Source organism: Hemibagrus wyckioides, linkage group LG28, assembly GCF_019097595.1.
Source record: "Hemibagrus wyckioides isolate EC202008001 linkage group LG28, SWU_Hwy_1.0, whole genome shotgun sequence".
Classification (NCBI taxonomy): Eukaryota; Metazoa; Chordata; class Actinopteri; order Siluriformes; family Bagridae; genus Hemibagrus; species Hemibagrus wyckioides.
The window spans coordinates 12,879,524-12,903,548 of record NC_080737.1 but is presented as its reverse complement, the minus strand read 5'-3'; the positions used below and the strand labels follow the sequence as shown (position 1 = coordinate 12,903,548).

General features: G+C 38.7%; 1 protein-coding gene across 12 annotated transcripts in view; it reads right to left on the bottom strand.

Annotated features, from left to right (window-relative positions):
• Window positions 1–24,025, bottom strand: part of camkk1a (calcium/calmodulin-dependent protein kinase kinase 1, alpha a) — a 128,542-nt gene that overhangs the window by 42,828 nt on the left and 61,689 nt on the right. For 6 of the 12 annotated variants that reach the window (XM_058383338.1, XM_058383337.1, XM_058383335.1 and 3 more), the window contains 4 exons: window positions 15,433–15,468; window positions 10,835–11,246; window positions 4,239–4,286; window positions 3,478–3,531 (listed from right to left, as the gene is read on the bottom strand). In XM_058383338.1, coding sequence (XP_058239321.1) covers window positions 3,478–3,531; window positions 4,239–4,286; window positions 10,835–11,158 — 426 coding nt within the window. In that variant the 5' untranslated portion in view covers window positions 11,159–11,246; window positions 15,433–15,468. The remainder of the gene's footprint in view (window positions 1–3,477; window positions 3,532–4,238; window positions 4,287–10,834; window positions 11,247–15,432; window positions 15,469–24,025) is intronic. The other 6 variants (XM_058383343.1, XM_058383341.1, XM_058383339.1 and 3 more) reach the window with 1 other exon arrangement.

Sequence of the window (24,025 nt, the reverse complement as noted above, 5' to 3'; positions counted from 1 at the left end):
GATGTTGAAGATGATGGTGGGGGTGGTGGTAATGATGTTGAAGATGATGGTGGGGGTGGTAATGATGTTGAAGATGATGGTGGGGGTGGTAATGATGTTGAAGATGATGGTGGGGGTGGTGGTAATGATGTTGAAGATGATGGTGGGGGTGGTGGTAATGTTGGTGAAGATGATGGAGGGGGAGGTAACGATGCTGAAGACGATGGTGGGGGAGGTGGTAATGATGTTGAAGATGATGGTGGGGGTGGTAATGATGTTGAAGATGATGGTGGGGGTGGTAATGATGTTGAAGATGATGGTGGGGGTGGTGGTAATGATGTTGAAGATGATGGTGGGGGTGGTGGTAATGATGTTGAAGATGATGATAATGATGTTAAAGATGGTGGTGGTGGTGGTAATGATGTTGAAGATGATTGTGGTGGTGGTAATGATGTTGAAGATGATGGTGGGGGTGGTGGTGGTAATGATGTTGAAGATGATGGTGGGGGTGGTGGTAATGATGTTGAAGATGATGGTGGGGGTGGTGGTAATGATGTTGAAGATGATGGTGGGGGTGGTGGTAATGATGTTGAAGATGATGGTGGGGGTGGTGGGGGTAATGATGTTGAAGATGATGGTGGGGGTGGTGGTGGTAATGTTAAAGATGATGGTGGGGGTGGTGGTGGTAATGATGTTGAAGATGATGGTGGGGGTGGTGGTGGTAATGATGTTGAAGATGATGGTGGGGGTGGTGGTAATGATGTTGAAGATGATGGTGGGGGTGGTGGTAATGATGTTGAAGATGATGGTGGGGGTGGTGGTGGTAATGGTGTTGGAGATGATGGTGGGGGTGGTAATGATCTTGAAGACGATGGTGGGGGTGGTAATGATGTTGAACATGATGGTGGTGGTCGTGGTAATGATGTTGAAGATGATGGTGCCGGTGGTGGTAATGATGTTGAAGATGATGGTGGGGGTGGTGGTGGTAATGATGTTGAAGATGATGGTGGGGGTGGTGGTGGTAATGATGTTGAAGATGATGGTGGGGGTGGTGGTAATGATGTTGAAGATGATGGGGGGGGTGGGGGTAATGATGTTGATGATGGGGGGGGTGGTGGTAATGATGTTGAAGATGATGGTGGGGGTGGTGGTAATGATGTTGAAGATGATGGTGGGGGTGGTGGTAATGATGTTGAAGATGATGGTGGGGGTGGTGGTGGTAATGATGTTGAAGATGATGGTGGGGGTGGTAATGTTGAAGATGATGGTGGGGGTGGAGGTAGTGATGTTGTAGATGATGGTGGGAGTGGTAAAGGAGTTGGAGATGATGGTGGGGGTGGTGGTAATGATGTTGAAGATGATGGTGGTGGTGGTAATGATGTTGAAGATGATGGTGGGGGTGGTGGTAATGATGTTGAAGATGATGGTGGGGGTGGTGGTGGTAATGATGTTGAAGTTGATGGTGGGGGTGGTGGTAATGATGTTGAAGATGATGGTGGGGGTGGTAATGATGTTGAAGAGGATGGGGGGGGGGGTGGTAATGATGTTGAAGAGGATGGTGGGGGTGGTGGTGGTAATGATGTTGAAGATGATGGTGGGGGTGGTAATGATGTTGAAGATGATGGTGGGGGTGGTAATGATGTTGAAGATGATGGTGGGGGTGGTGGTAATGATGTTGCAGATGATGGTGGGGGTGGTGGTAATGATGTTGAAGATGATGGTGGGGGTGGTGGTAATGATGTTGAAGATGATGGTGGGGGTGGGGGTGGTAATGATGTTAAAGATGGTGGTAATGATGTTAAAGATGGTGGTGGTGATGGTAATGATGTTGAAGATGATGATAGTGATAATAGTGATGGTAATAATGGTGATGATGATGATGGTGAACACTAACATGACCTAGAACTTACAGATATTCATGATATGATGTGAAACCCACATCATATCATTAACCTCATCTCCATACTCACAAACCTGTCCACTGAGCTCTCACGCCCTGTGAATGGGGGCGGAGTCATCCTGGAAGAGAGCACTCTCATGTGGATAGAAATGTTTAGATAAAATGAGCCTTATACTGATGTCAGTGTCTCTTGCTCCTTAAAAGACAAATGGACCTAAATAACATCAAAACATCCACCATCCAACAACCTAAACTTATCAACCATCTCTAGGGTTAAAATTTCACTTACTCCATTTCATTCCTCCACCGTTCCGTCAGATTAAACTGGATGCATCTCACTGATAGCATGTATAAGCATGCTGACAATGAACACAGCTTTTTCCTGATCTAAACATAAATGAAATAGATTTTCTCTGTATTTCTAAACTAGTGAGCCCATTCGTCACTGCACTCATGACTTCACTTTATCAATCACCCAAAAAAGGGCAGTTTTTGGTAAACAAATAAAGCTCCTTCCATCATGCAATGATGCTCATGAGAGAGTTAAGGTTGCTTTTACAGTGTAATTACAGTAATTAACCATTAAAGCCCATCATCATTTGATAAAATAATCATACAATGATGTAATCACAGGCCTAAACCTAGTGATCTTTTTTATTTAAATGAGAATATCATTCATACGAGTGTCTATTATCCACTTGCACGGATAAATAAAGGCATGTGTTAAACTGTTGAAAGTCGATTTCAGCTCCGTCCATGTGATCCTGGAATCTTCCATCAACCTGACAGCGAGATTCTTTACGCCTCAAATCCTCTTCCTACACATGAAATAACTACGTGTCAGGGAACATCTCATCCTCCCGGATGTTATCCTAAGCTCAGCATATTGATTGGTGAGACCCTGCTGCTCAGGAGCAAAACCTCACTCTTTCCTTTTTTCTTTTCCCCTCGTCCCACGTGTTATATTTATAAAAACAACACTGCACTGCACTATGGGATATTCAGTGTTTCATAAGAAAATGACATAATATATCATTTACACCTACTGTATGTGTCACCCAAACTCCCTCTCTGTCGCTACTTCAAACCTTTCTCACTCTCTGAAATCTAGCTTAATTATCTGTTCGGTCCTAGTTCACATCTGTCATGTTTTATGGGCCATTTCTAGTGTGCAGGTGAGAAGAGTTTCAGACTGAATGCAGAACAGCCATGTGCACACACACACACACACACACACACACACACACACACACACACACACACACACACACATGGAGAGAGAGAGCAGGGTGGTGTTAGGCCAGTATTCCACTTAAAGAATCGCTCTTGACTACAGACGCTGAGTGCAGTTAATGGACACTCAAGTGTCCGCACGAACACTAGAAGCTCTAAACACTCCATGTCACGTTCAGCAGCGCTCTGAACCCAACCTTCAGACAAGATAAAGCCGCCAGGAGATAAAGCGCAAAAAGATAAGGTTACCTATGAGGTCATTAGTGATCATCAGAGAGCTGTTCTAAGTAATCCATTACATTACACTGACTTTTTCATCATCATCATCATCATCTTCACGTTTAAAGAACCTCTGTAGAACTCACATAATACTTTTCGTCATCCTCGTTGTAGGCCAGTTTGACCACACCGTAGGAACCCTGGAGAGAAAGCAAGAGCACATGAGGCCACAGATGAGGAAAGTGCACAAAGCATTATGGGTGAAAGTGTGCTCCTAAACGAGCCAAATCTGGTTTAATGATTTTGTTCTAAAAGGAAATCACGAAGGACTAGAACGAACACTGCGTTCGGCTCCGGAAATTTCTTCCACTATGATAATTCTTGTAAATGGAATCTGAGGGTTTAAAGCAAAAATATGGATTTAAAATAAATAATACAAATACACATATTTTATTTATGACATCTGCATTATTGAGTTAGTAAAAAAAAACAAAAAAAAAAAACAATTAAAATTTCTGACAAATAAATAAATAAATAAACAAACAAACAAACATTACAGCTTTTAGTCTTAACTTGGTTTAGTTTATTTATTTTTTCGTTCATTTAATTTTTTTCATTTTCAAGGCATTTTTCATTTACAGAATTTCTTTGCATGTGTTTTTTTTTTTTCCACAGGACTCGATGTACATATCAAGTTGGAAGTAAAAAGAAATCCGGTTAATTTTTTTGTTTCAGAATTTGAAAATTGTCCAAAAGCTTAAATAAATTAAAATAAATCCTGGCCAATAAATCGAGGCTGAGATACTGAAACCCTGGTGTAGAACTGTAAGATCTGTGACTATATAATATTCTCTACAGAATTCTCTACAGATTCTCTGCCAAGAACAGATGCTCTGAATTTGCTCACCTTCCCGATTTCACTCTTCAGTTTATACTGGTTAAGCTGGATACAGTCCTGGGAGAGGGAGAGAGAGAGAGAGAGAGAGAGAGAGAAAAGAAGAAAGAAAGAGAGAAAGAGAGAAAGAAAGAAAGAAAGAAAGAAAGAAAGAAAGAAAGAAAGAAAGAAAGAAAGAAAGAAAGAAAGAAAGAAAGAAAGAAAGAAAGAAAGAAAGAAAGAAGGAAAGAAAGAAAGAAAGAAAGAAAGAAAGAAAGAAAGAAAGAAAGAAAGAGAATAAAAAAGACAAGATGGAGAGGGGGACAGAGAGAGAGAGAGAGAGAGAGAGAGAGAGAGAGAGAGAGAGAGAGATACTAAGAACAAAAGAACATCAGTTCATTACATGAACTATACACATAAATTTTAAAACATGAGAAACCGTCACTCTTATCCCAAATTTCATTACAACCAATCAGACATCTGTGTATGTGAAATATACCTATTATAAGTAAGAGGCAGAGAGAGAGAGACATACAGAGAGAGAGATAGATAGATAGAGAGAGAGAGATTTAATTAAAACTACAAACATGTCAGTGATCATGTTGGAATTAAGCGGTTAGTAATCCAGACCTACAAAGTAACATGATCTTTAAATCCACAGGCGCTATAGTGATTGTAAAACCTCACACCTCTCGCTCCTCAGAAGCAGGAATTCGTTTATCTTTATCTTAATATGCAATGCAGATACATCGCAGAAGCCTGCGATATGCAAACGAGTCCTTTATAATCCTCCTGACCAGCATCAGATGTTCAACATGAGCGTCTGTGAAGGGAATCAGGCAAGTCTGAGTTTAACAAACCGATCAGATTTTAGGGATATTCCTTGATATTCATATTCTAGTCACAATGATAACACGCAGCCACATGACATACAATAGAAACACATTCATGTGTCACATATACATTACAGCACAGTGAAATTCTTTCTTCCCATATCCCATCCTTGTGGGTTGGGGTCAGAGCGCAGGGTCAGCCATGATACAGCGCCCCTGGAGCAGGGTGAGTTGGGGGCCTTGCTCAAGGGCCCAACGGTGGCAGCTTGGGGCTTGAACCCTGATCTTGTGCCACTCTATCCTTTTCCTGCTTCGGTATTTAAAAATATAATGACGCTTCAGTTTCTAGAATTTTCTGGGTGCAAAGAAAAACAAGATAAAATACATACGCCCGAAAAAAGAGAGGAAATGAGACAGAATCCTCTACACTAGCAAACACTACACTACACTAGACTCTCTCACACACACGCACACGCAGAGCGTAACACATCAATAATGTATTTATCTCGTGAATTATGAACAAACGTTGCAGACGCAAGATCGGACAGAACTCAGTGGAGCAGAGTCAAGGTATTTTCTATTCACTACTGAACCAGACAGAGCCAGAACAACACTAGCACATGCTCAGTGAGACCAGCACTGCAGTAAAGCCTCACACACACACACACAGTGCAATAAAACACTGGCACAGTCTATCAGCCGGCCCTGTCAGAAGTAAACCTGCCCATCCATCTATTGACTATTTCTTATTCAAGACACGAAAGTGCTGAGCTAGTCTCTCTCTCTCCCTCACACACACACACACACACGCACACACACACACACACGCACACACACACACACACGCACACACACGCACACCCGCACACACACACCTATTCTGTCTTCTCATCTATTTCTCATTACAGACAAATATAGCAGGGAAAAGTTAATCTCTCCCTCACACACACACACACAAAGAAGAAGCCATTTTCATGATACATGATATGTAACTAGTTTGCCAGGAAAGAAAACATTCAGGATTGTATTTCGGTGTTTTATAAATCTACACAGAATTCTATCTGTACAAGAAAATGTGGAAATAATGGATATTGTGTAGTAGTGTGTAACAGTGGAGTCAGAGCTGTGGGTGTTACAAAAGAGTATGAGATTCACAGGAACAGTGTTAGGTACGCCATCACACTACTGATAGAATTATGCAGTACTGAAATTCATGTCTTATTACTGAAATGATCACTGAATGTAATCTGAGGCTGATATTCAATACATAAACACAACTCGATTCATGAACTATCGATATCAGACTCGTCATTCATAGTATTATCACTTTAAAGTCCAAGTTTCTTTGAGCATGGAGGAGACCGCGTCTTAATCCGAGAAATTTCATTATGAGCTTTAATTGTAGTGTACACCGATCAGGCATAACATTATGACCACTGAAATGTGAGGGGAATAACAGTGATTATCTCCTCATCATGGCACCTGGCAATGTTCTGCTGGGAAACCTTGGGTCCTGCCATCCATGTGGATGTTACTTCCCACCTACCTAAGCCTTGTTGCAGACCATGTACACCCTTTCATGAAAACGGTATTCCCTGATGTCTGTGGCCTCTTTCAGCAGGATAATGCTCCATGCCACAAAGGTCCAGGAATGGTTTGATGAGCACAACAACGAGTTTGAGTTGTTTCACTGGCCTCAAAATTCCCCAGAGCTCAATCTGTGGGATGTACTGGACAAACAAGTCTGATCCATGGAGGCCTCACTTTGCAACTTACAGGACTTAGAGGATCTGCTGCTAACATCTTGGTGCCAGATACTACAGCACACCTTCAGGGATCTAGTGGAGTCCATCCTTTAACAGGTCATATTAGGCAGGTGGTCATACTGTTATGGCTGATCGGTGTATGTTTGGTGCTTTGTCAGGTTCTACCTGGATCTATGACAATATGAAACACTATCAGAGTGAATGAACATCTCTCTCTCTCTCTCTCTCTCTCTCACACCCACACAGCTCAGTCTGTCATTACACTAAGAATACGAAGAAACCGAAGATCTATAAACGTTTAATAAATGTTTCCTCACAAAAAGCTTTACCACTGAAACCACTGTTCATTAAACAACACCACCTTTTAAAATCTGTACATTATTACTCTTAGATCATGTTAGAGAGAGAGAGAGAGAGAGAGAGAGAGACAGGGACTTGCTTTTTAAATGATTTTCATTTATTTAGGGTCTAGAGACAAGAGAACGGGTCTATTTCTTATTTCTGTTTAAAATCCGAGATATTATTATATGCAAATAGAAAAAAAAAATGATTTATACGGCAAACATCTAAACCATTCGATATCTTACTTACTTACAGAAATAAATAAATAAATAAAATAAATAAATAAATAAATATGCGAATGCTTGAAAAAGTTCAGTAGAGAGGGTATGCAGCTTAAAAGAAAGAAAATGGAGAAAAAGAAAGTGAGCCGATGGACTGAAAGAGTCGATCCATAACCCACAGAAGATAACAGACTCACATAATGACATTAAAGAGCATGCAGTTTGACCTCAACCTGTCAGTCAGCCAGAGCTAAAGCCCTAACAGTGAATAAACAGGCTTTGAAGTGAAAATGAAAGAGATGAGAGAGGGAAAGAAAGAAAGACAATAAACATCCTCTCCCTTTACTCATATCACAGGCTTGCAAAAGAAGCAGAAGTGCAAAGATGATTATATAATAAACTGTCCTCTTAAATAAGTTAAGTAGCCTTTATTTACCACATATACGTTCAGTGAAATTCTTTCCTTACATATCCCATTCTTGGAGAATTGGGGTCAGAGCGCAGGGTCAGCCATGAAGCAGCGCCCATGGAGGGGTAGACTGGGGTGGGACTGGTGGCCTTGCTCAAGGGCCCTACATGGCGGTGCTGGGGCTTGAACCCCAATCAACAACCCAAAGTCTTAACCACCTGAGCACCTTATAGGACTATTACAGGACTATGTGGACAGAATAATCCTATATTTTTCATATATAGTCCAACACAGAGTCCCTGGAGTCTATCCCAAGGGACTCGGGACACCTGAGACAGGGTGACAACCTATCACAGGGCAGAATCACACATACTCACACACACCAGACTATTTAGAGATGCCACTCAGCCTATAAGGCATGTCTCTCGGACCGGAGAACCCAGAGGAAACCCCCCGGAACATGTGAACCCCACATACAGGGAGGAGGCGGGGATCGATCCCCCAGGACATAATAAGCCGTATTAAGACTTAAACATAACAGCTAGCCCTTTTGGGTGATAAACCCATTTGTTTTCGAGTAGCTCTTAAGCTGAAGAGGAAAATAACACCACACACACACACACACACACACACACACAAAAGCAAAAGCTAGCATTCTGGGGTTTGTTTTTCACTTTCTCAGCCTCATGTACAGCTGACAAACTGATCGCTAAACCTCAGAGCAAACTGTCACACAGGCTCAGGATACTTTCGCATTCATTTGCTGCTCTTGCTGTGATGGACCGTCTCACAAATAAAATGTTTCCTGTGGTTTGTCATGCATGCAACATGAATCATGCAAAATTGATGCTGATGTGTGTATACAGAAGGTTTCAGGGGACAGATGCACTCACGGTTCACATGAAAGACAGATTCGGGTCAGATTTGGCGGCTATGAATGTGAATTGTCAAAACAGGCAGATCCAGGATGGGGAAGAAAATTGCAATGTGCAAATAAGCCAATGATGACATATACAATATGTAGCATAAAATATGTATACTACATATATAATATATACACACTGATCAGGCATAACATTATGACCAGTGAGAGGTGACGTGAATAACACTGATGATCAGGGCTGTTTTAGCAAAAGCAAAAGGGGGGGACCAACACAATATTAGGCAGGTGGTCATAATATTATGCCTGATCGGTGTATATACAATATGTAGTTGTTTTGGTTTATAACATAAAATGAATATAGAATAAAAATTTTAAGTTATTATAAGGTGAATAATGCATGTTCTTCCTTTAGATTTATTTTGAACAATGAAGGCTTCGGGGTTCAATTTTGCGCAGAAAGTCTTTCACACTCACATTTGCTAGCCTCCCACAGCTGATAAACAGAGCTGTCAAGCAGCTCTGTAAGGTGTAGCTCTTAACAGACACATCTAAACAGCTTTCACTTTCAGCTTTCAGAATGATTCTCGTTGTTTCTCGAACCAAATACTGTCAAAATTACAGCAGTGCTGCTTTAATGTGTCGTTTAACAACAACAAAAATAATAGCAATGTTTATGATACGGAGGAGCACAATGTAAATCTGTCTATATTCTTTTTCTGGGGCGAGAACACACACACACACACACACTAAATGTCACTCATACAAAACTCTTCATTAAATAATTTGTTAACACAGAGACGGACAAAACCTTTGCGCTTGGCTATTTCATACAATGATGTTTAATTAGTGGGCTGATCCAGTCTCAAATAAAATCTCACATGAGCCAAGAACCAGCGTGTCTAGAGGAATAAATGAATCAGAGAAAAGAAGCCATTTAAAACTTGACATAATGAACGGAAATAAGGGGATCAGACGGAGACTACTGTAACCATAGCAACAAATCAACAAACCAGACCAACGGTCATACCGGCACTGTGGTAGAGAGAGAGAGAGACAGAGAGAGAGAGAGAGAGAGTGAGTGAAATATAGATGGCAAGAGAGACAGACAGACAGAAAGACATGGCAAGAAAGACAGGCAGAGAGACAGATGAAGTGAGAAACTGATGAAGATGCAGACAGAGAATGAGAGAGTGAGAGAAAGAGAGAGAGAAAGAGAGAGAGAGACGTAGTCGACAAGAGAGAGACAGAGAGAGAGAGACAGAGAGAGAGAAATGTAGATGACAAGAGAGACAGATAGTGAGAGAGAGAGAGAGAGAGAGAGAGAGAGAGAGAGAGAGAAATGTAGACGACGAGAGAGAGAGAGAGAAATGTAGACGACAAGAGAGAGCGAGAGAGAGTGAGAGAAAGAGAGAGAGAGATGGAGATGACGAGAGAGAGATAGTGAGAGAGAGAAATGTAGACGACGAGAGAGAGAGAGACAGAGAGGGAGAGAGAGAGAGAGAAAAATGTAGACAATGAGAGAGAAAAAGAGAGAGAGTAAGAGCGAGAGAGAAATACAGATGACAAGAGGATAGGCAGATAGTGAGAGAGACAGATAGAAAGAGAGAAACAGCAAGAAGACAGGCAGAGAGACAGATGAAGTGAGAAACGGATAAAGATGCAGACAGAGAGCGAGAGAGAAAGAAATATAGATAACAAGAGAGACAGATAGAGAGAAAGAGACAGATAGTAAGACAGAGAGGTGACAAGAAAGACATGCAGGGAGACAGATGGGAGACAGATAAAGTGAGAAGCAGAACAGATAAAGATACAGAGTGAGACAAAACCAAACCGAGAAATAGCAGACAAAGAGAGACAGAGAGAGAGAGAGAGAGAGAGAGAGAGAGAGATTATAGCATGATGCAGAGAAACTGTTTCTCAAATATAATCACATATATTTAAAGTGATATACAGTATATTACTGTAATGTTGCCCTTACTGTCAGGTGCATCCATGTCTGATTGTTCAAACAGGAAGGATTTAAACAGGAAGTAGAGTAATATCCTGACACACAACAACTGAAACAAGAACGTTAGTCGCGCTACAATTCTTACATAACGTTCATTTGGATTCCTCCTCAGTGGAACTAATTAAACGAATCCCGGTCTTGGCAGTGGAAACAGTGCGAAGTCTCACCTGCGAGTCTGAAATGGACACCCGCTTGGACTCGATAGTCGGCCGCCGTGCGCCGCGTGGTGAAATGTGCGAGATGCGCTCGGCTCCGCCCCCTGCTGACAGGTACGTCCCTCTCTCCTGAAGCGACATCTTCCTGCCGGAGAGGTGTGGCCTTTGGGGTGGAGCCCTCTTAAGCCCCGCCCCATTTCTTAGCCCGTTGGTGGAAGGGTCGGTTAAGGTGATGGCGGCCATCTTGGCGGAGAGAGGCACTGGGGATGAGGGGGAGGAGTCGGAGTCGGGTTCGAGCTCTGGCCCCCCGTAGCCGGGGTCACTGCTCATCGCCATGGAGACAGGGCTCTGGGAGGAGCTCAGAGGCAGAGTGGAAAGGGTTTGTGGGAGGGTTTCATCAACTGCCCGCCCTCCAGGTCGCTGTCTGCAAACACAGAAGGAAGATAAACGTCTAAAAACGAAAATCATCGGGCGAGGAGAAATAAAATCCTATCGTTAAAAAGATGCTAGAATTAATGATGATGATGAAAGCCCTTCTATAACTGATGCTAAAACATTAGCAAGTATCTCATACACTACCATGCTAAATAATACAGTATGTCTAAATAGTCCATTATGGATTAGAGTTATGGAGGAATAATACTTTGTCATAATATGTAGAATAATAGTGTGCAGTTTTGGAACACCCTGGGGACTTTCAGAAATGATTCACTTTTCCTTTCAGTGTGTTCAGAAATGCACTTAAAATGTGCAAAATTATTCAAAGGCAAACACTAAGTGAGAGAGAGAGAGAGAGAGAGAGAGAGAGAGAGCGAGCAGGGGACAGAAAGAGGGAGAGGAAGAGGAAGAGAGTGGCAGAGAGAGAGAGCGGGGGACAGAAAGAGGGAGAGAGAGAAAGAGGGGGGGCGGGGACAGAGTGGCAGAGAGAGAGCGGTGGAGAGAGTGAGAGAGGCGGACAGAGAGAGAGAGAGGCAGAGAGAGGGGGGGGCAGAGAGAGGGCGAGAGAGAGAGAGGGGGAGAGAGAGGGGGGGGCAGACAGAGGGGGAGAGAGAGAGAGTGAGAGTGGCAGAGAGAAAGCAGGGGACAGAGAGAGAGAGAGAGAGAGAGAGAGAGAGCAGGAGAGTGAGAGAGGGATGGAGAGAGACAGAGAGAGAGAGGGAGGGAAAGAGGTGGGAGTGGAGAGTTTGGGACTGAGAGATTGAAAAAGAGAGAAAGATAGATAGATAGATAGAGAGAGAGAGAAAGAGTGACAGAGAGAGTGCACTAAAGATCGCAGACAACTAATGAGAATACATGCGTATATATGAAAATAAACAAATTATTTGCCATGAATTTAACACTGATACACTGCTACTTTTCACATCATCATGGATTTGCACGCATCACCCTGTTACCTTTCAGTCTGCATGACGCTGTTCTCATATCAGCCTTGCATTAATATAACAATTTAATAATCTCCACACCGTAGCACACTGCCGCTAGATATAGTGCAAATTAATTCAATTAGCTTAGATTAGCAGACCTCCAGACCTTCACGCATGTTGCTTAGGTACGCTAGTATGAGGTAAAAATACTGTACAAGCAGCAAGGTTATTATGATTTTATGATAACACAAAAGACCAACCAATTCACATATGCATATAAAATTACTCCAATATTAATATTGACACCACCTGGAAGCCCCGCCCCCTTCTCACCATTTCACATGGTCTCAGGGCTTTCAGGACTCACAGGCAACCTGACTATGTTAAACAAATAAAAAATTAATTGCGCTCATTAATATGAAATACAATCTATTAATATATGCTTGTCTCGGCTAACATCAGACAGGTATTTAGCTAGCATCAGCTGTTTAGCAGAGATGCTATTAAAAATTAAATTAAATTAAATTAAATTAAATTAAATTAAATTAAATTAAATTAAATTAAATTAAATTTTTCAGAGGATACGAAAAATAGCAAATATTGAAAATGTTTTTTTTTTTAACCATTTACTTCTCACTATTCAAAAGCTTCAGTATTTTAAAATGTTTGCCTGTATTATGTGGTAACGAAAACTGTTTAGCAAAGTCAGTTCCTTCAATAAATATCAATTCCACTTATTACTTCTCGTAGTCTTATTAACATTCAAGTCCGTATTATTCATCCTCTCAAAAATATTCCATCATACACGAGTTGGAAGTAAACACATTGTTTTTCTTCCTCTATACAGGAACCGAGTCTAGATTCTTCTTGTTAGCATGATTAGCCGTTAAAAAAGCCTTGAGGTATTCCTGGCAGTGTGTTTTTCTCTCAGTCACCACTTTACATTCTGCCTTCCTTTCCTTCCCTCCATATCAAGGAGAGAAATCCTAACCGAGCGTTATTATGAAGATGACGTTCCGCGTGCTCGGGGAAACAGGCGTAGGTTTTGTTGTGTAACTGTTCATGCGGCTGTCCCTGAGAATCCTGCCACAGTGAGGGGCTGAAGCACTCATCCACACTGGTGGGTAATTGGAAAAAATGTGCCTGAAACAACCTTTCCTTGAGGGCTGAGATAATTAAGATTAAGTGCTGTGGATGATATGAGGTGGATTTGCTGTCGTGTGTTTGTGTGTGTGTGTGTCTTAGTTTCAGACACACTCTTGCTGCAGTGCTACTGTTTTGCCAGAGCCGAGTATTCCCTCAACCACAAACACACACACACATTTTCTCTGCTACTGCAGGATATAACTCATTATTCCCTTCATTTTATTCATATTTATTTACGCACATCTCCTTATGAAAATCGAAATAGCATAATTGCTAGCATCCGAAGAATCTGCATTTGTTCACAAGCTAACTGACTAAAGTAATACATGAAGAGATCTCAGCTAAGTCGAATTCACTTTCAGCAAAATGAAGTCAGGTAGTTTTAAATATTATATTATATTATATTATATTGATGTACACTATATTGCCAAAAGTTTTGGGACACCCCGTCAAATCATTGAATTCAGGTGTTGTTATTCAGGGGTTGGGCTTGGCCCTTTAGTTCCAGTGAAGGAACTCTTAATGCTATTTTATAATGTGTTTAAGGGAACTTTTGACCATTTCTCTAGAAGTGCATTTGTGAGGTCAGGCACCGAGAAGGCCTGGCTCGCAGTCTCCGCTCTAATTCATCCCAAAGGTGTTCTATCGGGTTAAGATTAAAGCCAGTCAAGTTCCTCCACACCAAACTCTTTATGGACCTTGCTTTGTGCACTGGTGTGCAGTCATGTTCGAACAGGAAGCGGTCATCCCCAAACTGTTCCCACAAAGTTAGGAGCATAAACTTGTCCAAAATGTCTTGGTATGAAGCTGAAGCATTAAGAGATCCTTTCACTGGAACTAAGGGGCCGAGACCAACCCCTGAATTCAATGATTTGGAGGGGTGTCCCAAAACGTCTGGCAATATATTGTATAAATACAGATAAATTCATACATTTTCTGCCATCCAAAACCAGCTAGTTGGCTAGTCAGCTGCTAGTAAATTAGCTTATAGTTCTCAGTTTCTCAGTCTGGATTTCTATCATCATATTCTCAGAGATTGACTTATTTACTATTTTATTCATCCTTACAATTAAGTTGGTTTAAGTTGATTAAAATGTATGATTATGCTTACTATTAGCTTAATATTTAGCTTAGGAAGTTCTGAGGCTAAAAATTTCTAGCTACAAGTTCATCCTGATATCTGGGAGGAGGTTTAGTTATTCAGTTATTTTGTTATTATTTAGCTATTTTGTTGATTTTAACACCCTGAACTTTGCCTTTAATAGAGTATTGTTGGTGTTACATCATGTCAACCTACAGGTCATTGCTGTTTGTTAACATTAATGCAAAGAAACACTAGAACAAACTTTGTGCTGTAATGTTTTGTAATATGAAATAAATGTATGCTTTATTTAGCTAACATTAGACAAGTGTATAGCTAGCATCAGTTATAAACTATTATAAAAAATATTTTTATATTCAATATTTATAGATGCCACAGAAAAAAAATGGCTAAAACAAGGAAATGAAAACTTTGGCCTAAAAATAGTAAATAGACCTACAGTAAAGTGCCATATTTATTATGACAATATTTAGAAAATGATTAAACTTTTAGACGTAGGTGTTTAATATTAAATATTATCATTTTGTGTATTTAATAATCCCAAACAGCTCTATAGTTACAGTATTGGAACTAATCCAAAGTGACCAATTAGCTCAGCTCGGTCCGTCTTCTCGAGGCTTCCTCACAAAGCAAACCCGTTTGTTTTCATTGTGAAACAGATCTCTTTTGTGCGTAATTATGGACGTTATTTAAAATCAAAGCTGCAGATTCAAAGCAGGGCCGGACAGCTGGACACGGCATTGTTCGCCAGATTAAATAAATAAATAAATAAAATCAATAGCGCTCTTCAAACCAACAGAGACAGGAGGAGATGGACAGAGAGAAAGAGAGAGATGGGGGATTATGTAAAATCATCATCATCATCCCACCTTCAAGCCTCTTCAGATACTTCTCATTGAGGATTACTATTCAACCACGCACAGTAACAAGGTAACTGAACAAATCGGATGACGCAAATGCAACTGAAAAAGAAGAAAAAGCCGACAAAACTCACGCACCGTCTATCGTCGCTGACCAGATTTCCTCCTGGCTGCCTACGGATTAAAAAAAAAAAAAAGAGAAAAAGCAGATGGCCTGAATGACTAAGCAAAGAAGAAACACACAATGTTCAAACTTCGCAACACAAATGGCAGGGGAGCCGCTCTCAATTAGTCGGATTTGGGGCATGCCAAGTATTTCCTCTTTGTAATATTGTTTTTTTTATTTCATTTAGTTTCAAGGTTATCCAAGGCAGCCAGAGCATTTAGAGCGATTTTTTTTTTATTCTCTCCAGACCCCCGATGCTTCGTATTTTGTTGTGTGGATGGTCCTCAGATTGCACGGGAGGTCAGCAGAGTTTATACTGCATTGTTGTGTCGTCTGGGCGATTGCGTTTCTATCTCGCTGTAACATCAAGGGTCAATTCTAGACCTGAGAAGGGTTCAGTGAGTAATTACGGTTTTCTACAGAAACATCATGCTTTCCAGAGAGCAGGTAAATAGGCAACTGCAAAAAAAAATGTCTGGAAGTCAGAAAATAGAAAACATACAAATACATTTCTTTAGAACCTTCTTCTAACCTGCATCATACTAAACGTTGTGTTAACCTACAGAATTACAGAATCATGACTAGAAATCTTTGCCCATATCTCTCTATAGACTCGCACTGGCTTATGAGCTACATATTAAATTTCCATCCTAATGTGCTAGGGACAGGAAATAATAAAACAATATCCATAGAGGCTAATCTGACATCGAGGATTGCTAAAAGTGTTGTAAGTTAAGTCAAAAAAAAATATACATTATACATGATCACAGGTTGACAAATCAGTAGGTTCAGGTTCATCTATGATCCGTTAGATTTGTTTAAATCATAACAATTCGGAACGAAGTCAGTTTCGCAACCAGAAATGGAGACAAATAATTATAAATAATCCTTATTAACCTTTTAGTAGGTAGCTATGTTTAAACAAAATGACTTACCGAACAAACATTTTTATTTTGTATGCAGATATATTTAAACAAAAATTAATTAATTAACAAAAATTTAAAAATTTCATTTAGTAGGCACTGTAGCTATGTAGAAAAGAAAACGAATCACAAAACAGTTTTTGTTTAGTATGTAGATATATATAAACAAAAATGACTAGCAAAACAAAGTTTTTATTTAGTATGTAGCTATAGTTAAACAAAAACGACTTGCAAAACAAACATTTTCATTTAGTATGTAGATATATTTAAACAAAATGGCTAGGAAAACAAGTTTTTTTTTTTAGTACGTAGCTGTGTTTAAAGACTGCGTTTGAGTCAAAAGATGTAGCTATGTTTTAAACAAAATTACTCATTAAACAAAAGTTTCCGTTAGTCTGTAGCTATATGTAAACAAAACAACTCGCAAAACATGTTTTCATTTAGTAGGTAAGCTGTTTAAACAAACGCCTGTCAAAACAAACGTTTTCCTTTAGTATGTAGATATATTTAAACAAAGATTACTCGTGTAAACCAACGTTTTCCTTTAGTATGTACCATGGCTATGTTTAAACAAAAACGACTTATGTATGTCGTTTATAGTCGAGTATGTAGATATATTTAAACAAAAATGGCTGGCAAAACAAAGTTTTTATTTAGTATGTAGCTGTCTTTAAAGAGTCGAAATCTGTAGCTATGTTTAAAAACATTGACTCACTAACTTTCGTTTAGTATGTAGTTCTGGTTAAACAAAACGCCTCTCAAAACAATTCATATGAACGTTTAAACAAAATGACTTTCACCAAACGTGTAATATGTTAGCATGTTTAAACCTGCTTTATTTTGTGAAAGTCATTTTGTTTAAACATACTGCGATGTAACTGTGCTACATTTGAAACTTTGCTCGATGATTTACTTCTTAATAATAATAATAATATTAATAATAATATTAATAATGGGATAATAATAATTAGTGTGTATATGATCATTATCCTACACTATGCTATTATATTACATTAGATACTATATTTTAACCAGTATCTTTTTTTTTTTTTAGCACAGCTGTAACATGGTACTGGACATCACAGTGGATCTTTAGCCAGTGGGTTAATCAATTAATCATGCTCCATCTTCTAACATGTCAACCTATGAACTATTAAGAATTAAAGTAAGACAAAAAAAAATCTTTGTTACAGATATGATTAATTGTGCAGTTACACAGACCCACACAATGCCAGCTGGAGTGATCGACAAGACACTGTCTAAAACAAACGCTTGCTTTCCTCACATCTGACGCAAGAATCAGTGATCAGTATTTCTGTTTGATCTCGAAAGCGTGAGTTTCGTCTCCCCAGTTGTCTTCTCAGAGACGAAACAGAAAACGGCTCGACGTCTCGCAAAAGGCAGGAATGCATATCACGCTTTACATACATTCATACTCAGGTTGTATTACACCAATGCCTTTGACAAGTGATCGGTAGGAATGGATGCTGTGACCCACCGATCCCCGACAGGTGGTCTTCCCGTCGCCCCTGACAACCGGCCGTGCCGAGCCTGCATCGGTGTATGCACCGAAATTGCAGGCTGTTCTTTTCACCCTGGCGTGTGTGCATTTCATCCCATTAGACTGGACATACACAGTTATTAAAAACTAATGGAAGCCAGAAATGACTGCAAGAGACTTTCTGATTCTGATGATCCTCTTAACACCGCTCCACTGACCAGCCCGTGACCTGCTCTGAAAGCTGGCAAACAAATCAATGAATAAACCAAGAACCATAAACACACACATATCACAGTGACTGGAGTGAGAGCATGCGCAGGCATATGAATACTGCTGTATCTGGAAAGTGTGTATGGATTTTAGTATTCAGTATACTGAACTCTTCAGGAGCCACAAGCCAAATAAAACCACTATCTGTCCTGAAATGTACCTTGTAAATCAGCACTAATAGACTAAACCATTCCGGCTTAATGAAAAGACCAAAAACAAAATGTTTTGTAACATACTGTTACATGAAAACAAATTTAGTGACAAGGACATCAAATAATTTTTCAATAACAGCAGAGATCAATCTTTAAGCCAAACCAACTTGCCAAAGCTAGCAATAATTAAGGAATTAAGGTAGATCTTAGGAAGCAGAGAACTTTCCCAAGCCCATCAGCATCATTAGCCCCGAGGTGGACGACTATAAGTATCTGGGTGTCCACATAGAGAACAAGCTGGACTGGACCAAAAACACTCATGCACTGTATAAAAAAGGTCAGAGTCGCCTGTACTTCCTCAAGTGACTCAGGTCCTTTAAAGTCGGCAGAACCATGCTGCAGATGTTCTACCACTCTTCATCTTCTACGCTGTAGCGTGCTGGGGTTGCAGGGTGAAGACGGCCGATGCCAACCGACTCAACAAGCTTATTAAGAAAGCAGGTTCTGTCATGGGAGTGGAGCTGGGGACTCTGGTCGAGGTGTCTGAGAGGAGAATGCTGAGGAAACTTCTCAGTATCCTTGACAACGTGTCACACCCCCTGCATGTGACACTGGAGTCCTACCAGAGCACATTCAGCCATAGACTGAGACCACTGAAGACAACCACAGAATGCCACAGGTCGTACCAGTGGCCATCAAACACCCTTTCAGTAGGGAGCAGAGCTGACCAAATGAACACTGATAGTATCATAACTGCACAATAATTACAATGTACACCGATCAGACATAACCATGACCATCTGCCTAATATTGTGTTGGTCCACCTTTTGCTGCCAACACAGCCCTGACCAGTCGAGGCATGGACTCCGCTAGATCCCTGAAGGTGTGCTGTGGTATCTGGCACCAAGATGTTAGCAGCAGATCCTTTAAGTTGCGAGGTGAGTTACAGGACTTATAGGATACTTACAGGATTTTCAGGATACTTTTGATAGATACTGACCACTGCAGACCAGGAACACCCCACAAGAGTTTTGGAGATGCTCTGATCCAGTGGTCTAGCCATCACAATTTGGCCCTTGTCAAACTCGCTCAAATCCTTACGCTTGCCCATTTTTCCTGCTTCAACTTTGAAGACAAAATGTTCACTTGCTGCCTAATATATCCCACCCACTAACAGGTGCCATGATGAGGAGATAATCAGTGTTATACACTTCACCTGCTCATAATGTTATGCCTGATCGGTGTATGTTAATATAATACCTTTTGCAATGTCATATTATGTGCAACAGGTTATTAGTTCCCTAGCACCTTTTTGTCCTTTGAATACATGTGTATATATAAATTATTACATTTATTTTTCTTATAAGAATTTTCTTTCGGGATTAATAAAGTTCCATCTTATCTTATCCTTACCTTATCCTTAACTGTCATCGGAACCAAGCATTAAAAGATGGTATTGCATAATGAATTATAAATAACCTCTAAAAATGTTATTTATAGACGTTCTATAGATAGCACTTCATTCACCGTTCATTTGGAGTTCCTAGCTAGCCGATAATCGCCTGTGAATGCCCCTAAAAGTATAACAATTGTTCATTAAATAGGCATTAATTAATAATAAAGAACTAATGAGAACTGGGAATGAAGCTAGCGCAAGAATGATCCATTACTGCCAATTAAATTCCCATAACTGTTGACTAATTGGACATGAATTAATTACTAAAGAATTCAGCTTGATGGCATTAATGGACTACAAAGAGCTCAGACACGAGCATTCAAACAGAAGGATGATTTGCACTAAACACTTTCTATTTTTCACGTAAACGCAGAAAGGTGATCCAGCAGTTTGTGTACAGTTTTACAGCAAAGGGATCATTTTCACGTCCAAATTAGAATTTTATTGATCACGTACACAACCAAACAATATGACCTGCAGAAAAATGCTTTGACTAAAAATATAATGAAAATAGAATAATAAAAAAATGGAATTTACCTGTACAGGGAGCAACATATAAAATAGATTTAAAAAAATAAATAATTAAAAATAAATGAAATAAAAATAAAAATCTTATTAATATAAATTAGTGTACAGAATTTACTTATTTCTATTTTTGATGATGTAATGTAAGACTAATAATTGAATATCATTGAAAGAAAATCAAGTGATTTTTTTATTGTGATTTACAGGTCTTTTGTTCACTCTTGTGGTTTGTGCCATTGTTTGTGTTTTCCTGTTCTTTTCTTATTCTAGCTTTTGTGATGGTAGCTCAAGTGGTTAAGGGTCTGGGTTGCTGATCGGATGGCTGGGGTTCAAGCTGCCACCATTGGGCCCTTGAGCAAGGAATTGATTCAATCAGTGGCAGTTAAATTTTCTTTGTTATTTTAAGTCCCATTCAAGCTGTGCTTCTTACAAAAAGGGTCAAATGCAATAAAGTATATTTCCAATTCACTGTATAACATGGTGGCTTAGTGGTTAGCGCTGTTGCCTCACAGCAAGAAGGTCCTGGGTTCGAGTCCCTTTCTGTGTGGAGTTTGCATGTTCTCCCAGTGCCTGTGTGGGTTTACTCGGTTTCCTCCCACAGTCCAAAAACATGTACATTAGGTTGATTGGTAATTCTACATTGCCCGTGTGTGTGGTGACCAGTCCAGGGTGTACCCCTGCCTTTTCACCCAATGTGTGCTGGGATAGGCTCCAACAGATCCCTCATTAGTAATAAAGCGGGTATAGAATGTATGTAATAGTATGGATGGATGTACAGTATAACTCCTAGCTGATAGAATAGATTGGGTTTGCTGTAGGATCACGTTGATTTTAACTCATTTACAAAGTATAAAAATCTAAGCTAATGCCTATGCCTTATCAAGAACATCACAGTGCTGTGTCAATCATTATAGTTATCCCGAAGTACCTAAAAATAATCTAATATTTTTAGTTAAACGTACATGCTGTGTTTGTGACAAACTCCAAGATGATACCAAGATGGTGCCTGTGAGGTCGGCTGCCCTCACGACTGCTCCTTCTACTCCTGGACTACTCTCATATGCCTCATAATTTGCTTAGTCGGACTCTTTGTACAGCATGTCACTTTACACACAAGTCACTTTAACACCGTTGAACATGACACTTTACCTATGTCAATATTTCAGCTTATATCCATATTCTGTCCACATCCATCCACCCATCTCACTGTACATTTTACTATCACTATTCTGCTTATTCCATTCTTATTCTGTCCTACTGTTTTTTATTTTTATTCTATTTCTATTTCTACATATTGTATAATGATTTATATTATACTTTGTATTATATTCTGGTATTCTTTTTATACTTGATATTCTTTTTATTTTAAATTCTTCTTTTCTTTTAGTATATTTTCTTAATATTCAAGTTTTATGTTTTTATTTCAATTATTTCTTATATTGCATATTCTAGTTTTACATTATTTAAATTATTTCTTATTTTTTATATTCTAATTTTACATTTTTATTTAAATTGTATTTCTTATATTTTATATTCGAGTTTTATGTTTATTTAAATTATTTCTTATATTCTACTTTTACATTTTTATTTAAATTGTATTTTATTTTTTATATTCTAGTTTTACATTATTTAAATTGTATTTTTAATCATTTATATTCTAGTTTTACATTTTAATTTACATTTTTTCTTATATTTTATATTCTACTTTTACATTTTTATTTAAATTGTATTTCTTATTTTTTATATTCTAGTTTTACATTGTTATTTAAATTGTATTTTTAATCATTTATATTCTAGTTTTACATTTTAATTTACATTTTTTTCTTACATTTTATATTCTACTTTTACATTTTTATTTAAATTGTATTTCTTATTTTTTATATTCTAGATTTACATTTTTATTTAAATTGCATTTCTTATATTTTATATTCGAGTTTTACATTTTAATTTACATTTTTCTTATATTTTATATTCTACTTTTACATTTTTACTTAAATTGTATTTCTTATTTTTTATATTCTAGTTTTACATTGTTATTTAAATTGTATTTTTAATCATTTATATTCTAGTTTTACATTTTAATTTACATTTTTTCTTATATTTTATATTCTAGTTTTACATTTTTATTTAAATTGCATTTCTTATATTTTATATTCGAGTTTTACATTTTTATTTAAATTATTTCTTATAATTTATATTCTAGTTTTACATTTTTATTTAAATTGTATTTCTTATATTTTGTATTCTAGTTTTACATTTTTATTTCCATCACAGGACAGTCATAAAAAAATTTTCACTACATGTCGTACTGTGTATGATTGTGTATGTGACAAATAAAATTTTAATTTGAATATATTTTATATCTCACATTTATTTTTAATCAAACTGAATGTGAAAATAAACTGTTAGAATAATAGGACATAATAATAATAATAATAATAATAACATGCAGTAAGGCAACTACTTTCTTTCTGAGGTCTTACGTATGTAACTGAAGAACTTATTTATTCCATGTCACGTTCTAATACACATCCGAAAATCCAGCACCAGACTACAAACATGGCCGCCGAGGACACCCACCTCAGGTTCTCGTTCACCAGACTACCGATTACACACATCTGAACTCCATCACCTTCACACTATACACTCTGAATGAAGTATACACTCAAGGCCGGTCCTTACCAAGCCTTTTGTCTAGTCTTTGTCTAGTCTTTCTGGTTTGATCTTGTCTGAATTCACGTTTTCCCCATGTTTCCTCATCACCTGACTCGGCTGTTTTTATTTATTTATTTATGACTATGTGTTTAGATCTTCATCTCATCTACTTCGACAATAAAGATCCTCGTGAATCTGCACATATGAACAAATATATTTTTCTTAATATCAGTATGAATATAGTCATACTACTCTTGATACTGGATTAAAAAGAAAGAAAAGAAAAGAGTTGTATCTGATCAGAAGAGCACAAACACAACAGGGTTTATAAAGAGATTCCTGATCTTTGTTAATTCTAATAAACAGATCTGAATAATTTAGTGCAAATAGAAGTGAAGAATTGATGAGATCCTGCTACTAATGTATTCTCATCCACGAGCTGTTTTAATAAAAGCACAACAGCAAAAAATTCTCCAACGTTAATCAGTTTTAAAGAAAGCAAATGTTTATGCGGAGCAGATTGTTTTCCTCTTTCTGGAGACAGCAGCACCAGTGCTCCTTGGGAAAACTCGGAGCGGCTCTTACACAGGGCTTCAAATCCAATAACATGGGCTTAGATTCTAATACTAAAGGGATCATGTTCAGGGAACAGCAAGTGATATAACCATCAGGTCCCGAAGTATTGGCACCCTTGGTAAATAAAAGGGGGGGGGGGGGTTTGAGCCTTCTCTTGAAATTATTATTATTATTATTATTATTATTATTATTATTATTATTATTATTATTGAGTAGCAGTAGAAGAAACCTTTTTATTAATCACTCGAGGTGTGTTTGACATTCTGGAATAAAGGCAAATCTATCTATCTATCTGTCTGTCTGTCTGTCTGTCTGTCTGTCTGTCTGTCTGTCTGTCTGTCTGTCTGTCTGTCTGTCTGCCTGCCTATTCGTCTGTCTGCCTAGCTGTCTGCCTAGGTGTCTATCTGTCTGTCTGTCTGTCTAGCTGTCTAGCTGTCTGCCTATCTATCTATCTGTCTGTCTGTCTAGCTGTCTCTCTCTCTATCTGTGTCTGTCTGTCTATTTGTC